This window comes from Alligator sinensis, unplaced genomic scaffold (genome assembly GCF_000455745.1).
Source record: "Alligator sinensis unplaced genomic scaffold, ASM45574v1 scaffold97_1, whole genome shotgun sequence".
NCBI classification, from domain to species: Eukaryota; Metazoa; Chordata; order Crocodylia; family Alligatoridae; genus Alligator; species Alligator sinensis.
Window position 1 is genome coordinate 2,924,210 of NW_005841921.1, and position 5,959 is coordinate 2,930,168.

The 5,959-nt window shown below is 45.7% G+C and overlaps 1 protein-coding gene across 2 annotated transcripts in view; it reads left to right on the forward strand.

The window, feature by feature from the left end:
• Nucleotides 1–5,959, forward strand: part of SLC12A4 (solute carrier family 12 member 4) — a 103,800-nt gene that overhangs the window by 47,247 nt on the left and 50,594 nt on the right. For both annotated transcript variants that reach the window (XM_006019070.3, XM_025198431.1), the window contains exon 2: nt 4,579–4,673. In XM_006019070.3, coding sequence (XP_006019132.2) covers nt 4,579–4,673 — 95 coding nt within the window. The remainder of the gene's footprint in view (nt 1–4,578; nt 4,674–5,959) is intronic.

Consider the following 5,959-nt stretch of genomic DNA (forward strand, 5'->3'; position numbering starts at 1 on the left):
TGTTGCCAGGATAACTAGAATCATATATTTTCCTGCATAGCAATTTCCTAACTACACATAATAAATGCTTTAATGCACTTGAAAGTATGTGATGCTGCATGCACTTAGGGACCTCCTCCTCCTGGGGTAAGTTGGATTTATTTTTGTAATTTTGTGTAGTTGGTCTTGGTTTCATAGAATGAAAATGGATACGTTCACTTGTATAGTACTACTTCAGGAGAGGCTAAATCAATTTATTTTAATTGCTTTGCCTACTTTAAAATTAGGTAAAGACATTAAAACAAACAAAAAAAACCCCCTTTGACTCATTCCTCAGTCTTCTGCCCTTTCTCATGCATTCAAGATGTAATTTCCTTTTTAAACTTAATTTAGAATATTTTTGGTCTTTTCACTTAAATTTTCTTAGCAGTTTACTCTTTTGGTAATTAGCACCCAATGTTTATTTGGCTTGTTTTGCTCTAATGAAATAATACTGGAAATACTTTTGTGTTCTGTATTGGCCTTAAAAATATGTAGAACACAATTCAGAGACTTCTAGGCAAAAGATGTAAATTTAGTTCTTGATCCCTTGTAACTTTATTAGGTTCTGTATATGCTAAGAACTTTGAAAACTGGAATCCATGGCTTCTGCAGCGCAGAACAGAAGAATAATTTTATGTTTAATTCCCCTTACGCAGTTGCATTATTGAATCTTTATTGCAGAGCTTTTGTGAGATGCTACATTAATTTTCATATTGCATCTTAATCTGTAGACATGAATTGTTTGTTTTTTACAGTACTCAACAGTTTGTAAGGTACTATTGAGAAGCATATGGAAAGTCTTTGTTTTAAAAAGAATATGGTCCAAGGACACAGAGAGAAGTGACAATTTTCACCTGATCTGGCCACAAAAAGCAGTTTATAGCTGTGACCAAACACAAGTGCATGGCCAATTGGGTGAGAATCTGACCCTTCATGCAATGAGGGGTCAGATGAAGATGTTTCAAAACAGAGCATCTTCTATAACTTCTGTCTGTGCTGCCTGCCAGCCTGTTGCTGTTTTTAGAATGGGAGGGGGAAAGGGAGCAGAGTGAGTTTTATCTGGGGACTTTTCAGCCCCTGCTAGAGTGTGAGGTGGGTATATTAGAACCTGCCTGGGGTAGAGGGACTCCAATACACCCACCCCATCCTTCAGAGTTGGCTGGGGAACCCCTAGAATGAACTCCCTCTGCTCCTTTCCCCCATCCCATTCTGAAACAGGGACAGGCTGGGAGAGAGGAAGGGCCATTACTAAGGGAAACCAGTCTCAGGCTGGCAGCCAGCAGCTAGATTCTCCTCCCCACCCTGGAACCAACAGTGAGCTTCTGTTTGGAGATTTGACGATTTGGCCATAGACGCAGCTTTATATGTTTTTTCTGTGTACCTCAAGGTGTTGCCCTGAGGGCTCAGGAACTCAATATTGCGCTGTTAGGCAGGAGGGTGTGGTATACAATTGTACATGCACACATAAAAATCAGTTAAGCACAGATACACTCACTAGGTGCATACACCCCCTACTAGGCATACACACTCGCACTAGCAGCACGTTCAAAATAATTAGTCTAGGTCCATGCACACCTATCACCAGTTTAAGCCCATACATGCTACACACACACCAAACTTAGATAGAATCAGTTACCGGTTACCAACACCTGCACATCCAATACACATACGTGGATTACTAATTCATATACCCTCCCCCCCACACACAGACACACAATGATATCTATATATGTGTATTCACTAATTCACACACATACCACCCACCTACACATACACACAGGTGAGTTCCTAAGTTGGGTGTTGTGATGTGTATGTATGTATATGCTTGGTGTACTTGGGATACCTGGGGATACCTGGGGAAAGGTTAAGGTAAGAAAGTAAAAGTGTAAGGATTTAAAGATTAGAACCAGTAGACTGCAGGGGCCTGGGCTAAAGAACTGAGGCTTGGGGGTAACTTTAGGTTAATTGATCTTAATTGATTAAAAGACAAGGCCCAAAGCCTGCAGAACAGGGAAGCATGCCAGCCAGAGCTACGGGGAAGCTGAAAAGGTAGATGGGGAGAGGGAAAAATGGGACTAAGGGAAAGTGTGGGTGTTAAAGAGGGGCTCTGGGTGTGGGGGAGCCAGACGATGGCTCCGGGCAGCTAGAGAAGTCTGGGAAGCTGCAGGGTGGGGGAGGGAAGCCTGAAACCAGAGAGACGGACAGCAGAAAAATCACAGAAAAGCAGCAGGAGAGACTGAAAGGCGACAGGGGCAGCAAGAAAGCAGAGAAAGACAGAAACTATTGGAGAGGGGTGGGGCCTGGAAATGAGAGAGAGAGAATGAGGCTGGAATTTAAGATAAGGAAGGGACTGGGATTCAGTAAAATATGACCTAACTCGGGGTTGCAAATGACAGTGGTTTTATTGAACAGGGGAGATGGTGTCACAATGCCAAATTGGTTCCCTTGCGTGCACACTCCCCCCCCCCCCCAGACCACATTGCCGAGCGGGGTTGGGGGGGCGGGGCTGAAGTCCAGGAGGAGAGAGACAGAGAGAGTCCAAATTGGAGGAGGAGGTGTGCAGGTAATATCTACCTATCCCAGGCTGGAAGCTGATCCTCTATGGTCAGTCAGGGTCTCTTTCAGCTCGGTGTTGTCCAGAGGGGGTCTCCGGCAGGGCCTCTGGGGTGGATAGATGACGTGAAGCTGGTCTGGTCCAGATGGAAATGGCGTCCCCACTGGGTCTGTCTTCACTGCCCCTTTTTATAGGGGCAGATCGTGTGTGACCCTAGTGACAGGAGGCATGCCCAGGCAAGGGTTAGCCCCTGATGTACTGAGCATGTGTGCTCCATGCAGGGATGTGCAATTTCAGGTGTCTGTAATGGTGAGACTTGCTGGTTCTGCAGGGTCTTTTGTTTTTCAAATGCTGGTCTTGTCTCTGTTCCTGGGTGAGGTCCGTGGTTCCTGGATAAATCAATGCATTTTAAAATAAATAAATAAATAAAAGAAGAAAGAAACTGGGGGTTTTGCTACAAAGGTACCAGGCACAGCTTGTGAACACTGAGATAGTGGGGCAGATGGAGCATCCCATGGGAGCATGGGGGGAGCCCCCTGCACGCTCGGCAGCAGCTCCGGAAGTGGACCAGAAGTACTTACAGTCCACTTCTGGATCTGCTGCAGAGTGCGTGGGGGACTACCCTGCAACCTGGCTCAGTGACTGGTATCTCCTGGGTCTGGGGTGGCACCTGGGGTCCCCCCGTGGCTGATCACTGAGCCAGGGGAGCACGGGGAGGTCCCCTGCATGCTTGGCAGTGGACGTGAAAGTGGATCGGAAGTACTTCCGGTCCACTTCCATGTCCACTGCCGAGTGTGTGGGGGACCCCTGTGCACTCCCATGGGACATTCCATTTGCCCCACCATCTCAGTGTTCACTAGGTACGTAGAAAAAGCATATAAAGTTATGTCTATGGCTGTATCTCTGATTCTCTGAATCAGAATCAAATCTTCAGAATCGAATCGCTGTCCCCCAAATCGGGCTGAATCCGAATCGAATACTGCCTGCTTTGCACACCCCTAATTGATTGCACCCTAAGCAAGTTTGCAGATGACACCAAGCTGGGGGGAGTAGTAGGTATGCTGGAGAGTAGGGCTAGGATTCAGAATGACCTAGACAAATTGGAGGATTGGGTTACAAGAAATCTCATGGTGTTCAACAAAGAGAAGTGTAAAGCCAAGAAGGCTAACAGAATACTGGGCTGCGTTAGTAGGAGTATTGCTAGCAGGTCAAGGGGAGTATTTATTCCCCTCTATTCTGCACTGGTGAAGCCACGTCTGGAGTACTGTGTCCAGTTTTGGGTTCCCCCCTATAGAAAGGAAGTGGACAAATTGGTGAGAGTCCAGCAGAAAGCAACAAAAATGGTTAAGGGGCTGGGGGACATGACTTATGATGAGAGGCTGAGGGAACTGGGCTTATTTAGTCTGGAGAAAAGGAGACTGGGGTGGGGGGAATTTAACAACTGCCTTTAACTACCTGAAGGGTGGTTCCAAAGAGGGTGGAGCTAGACTTTTCAGTGGTGGTGGATAACAGAACAAGGAGCAAGAGTCTCATGTTGCAGCAAGGGAAGTTTAGGTTGGGTATTAGAAAAAACTTCCTCACTTTGAGGGTGGTGAAGCACTGCAACAGGTTACCTAGAGAGGTAATGGAATCTCCATCCTTGGAGGTTATTAAGGCCCAGCTTGACAAAGCCCTGACTGGGATGGTCCTGCTTTGAGCAGGGGGTTGGACTAGATGACCTCCTGAGGTCCCTTCCTGCCCTAATTTTCTATGATTCTATGTATATATTCTAATTGTGGTGCACAGAGGGTAAGATCAGTGACTGATTTTACTATTGTGATATGACTAATGTTACGGATTATAACAGTTCTGCACCTTTTTAAAACTTTAGTTTCTGTTGAGCTTATCTTTTTAAAAGAGCAAAATAGCTTATTTCTTTTGTTTTTCTTCTGAGCTATTAAGTCCTACTGAGATCTTGCTTCTGTTCCAAACTCATCAAAAATGCTTCTTTATTCTTCCTGTAGGTCATGGCAACCATAAAGAAAATAGTCCATTCCTTAACAACTCTGAAGCTGGCAAGGGAGGTGATTACTATGACAGAAACCTGGCTTTATTTGAGGTAAAATTTAACTTTGGTTTGCATACAAAAAACTAGAACTCTAGTACTAGAACTAGAAATTTTTGTGTGTCTTTTTGTCTCAGACCAACACAGCTATCAAATACACCCCTGAAACTTTGCTTGGCAGACACTTTGGCATGAATATCCATAATCTTATATTTATAAAGAATAGGTCCAGAGGTTACTATCTTGATTCCACTTGGGGAAACTGGCTTTCAAAGTTTACTCTGGCAGTAGGTAGAAAAGGAGAGTGAAAGGAGTAGGTAACATTCCAGGTTCCATGCTAATGCATTTCATACTGTTACTACTTTGGTCTCCTTCTTGCGGGTATATAGTATCAAGAGGCTAAAGACAGGAGGAGTTTACATGTAGAGTCTGGACATGGGTGGATTTGAGATATGGATTATGGAGAGATGGGGAAAAAGTAGTAGATGTGGATGCTGTTTGACTACAAAATTAACTAAAGGGGAGCCTCAGCCTATTTCTCACCATACTGAACTAAAGTATTTTTCTAATGTTGGCTTACATATACATAGAAGCTAACTGCAAATCATTCACTTTCCTGGACTCCCAAAGGTCAGGCTTCTTTTTCTCTGCATTGTATTACTGGAGACCTGAGAAGCAAAGTTGAGAGTTCCTGCTGTCATTGATGCCAAGTCCACATCCCCTTTCTAGTAGAGCTGCCATTCCTTCTAAAAACCTTTTAGCAAATCCACAAAGACTTACATTCTAGGCCTGTGCGAAGCAGCTAATATTCGCTTCAGATTCGGCCAATTTAGGGGACAGTGATTCAATTCGATGATTCAAATCAGTCTCAAATTGATTAGGCCGAATCACCCAGGCCCATTCCCTGCCTGCTCTCCCAGCCCCAGTAATGACTGCCCTGCCCGCTCCAGCTCCCAGCATTTTGAAAAAAAAAGCCCCGACTCACTGAGTGCTGCTGGTTGGGGAGAGGGGAGGCAATCCTACTGCCCCATGCTGTGTGGCGGGGGCTCTCCACGAGACCCCAACCCTCCCCCTGTGCCCCCAGTTCCCCCCCATGGCTGCTGTGCTGACCCCAGCTCTGGCCCTTTAAGAAAAAAAACAAAACCAAAACCTCCCAGACTCACCATTCCTGCCTGGCCGGGGGATGATCTGCGCTGCCTCCCCACAGCCCCGCACCATGTGGGGGGCTCTGCCACGAGCCCTCTGAAGTCTCAAGGCTGCTGCAGGAGTGGTGAGTCCCAGGGTTTTTCTCTCCATTTTTTTTTTTTTCCTTAAAGGGCCAGAACTGGGGTGGGCAGGGC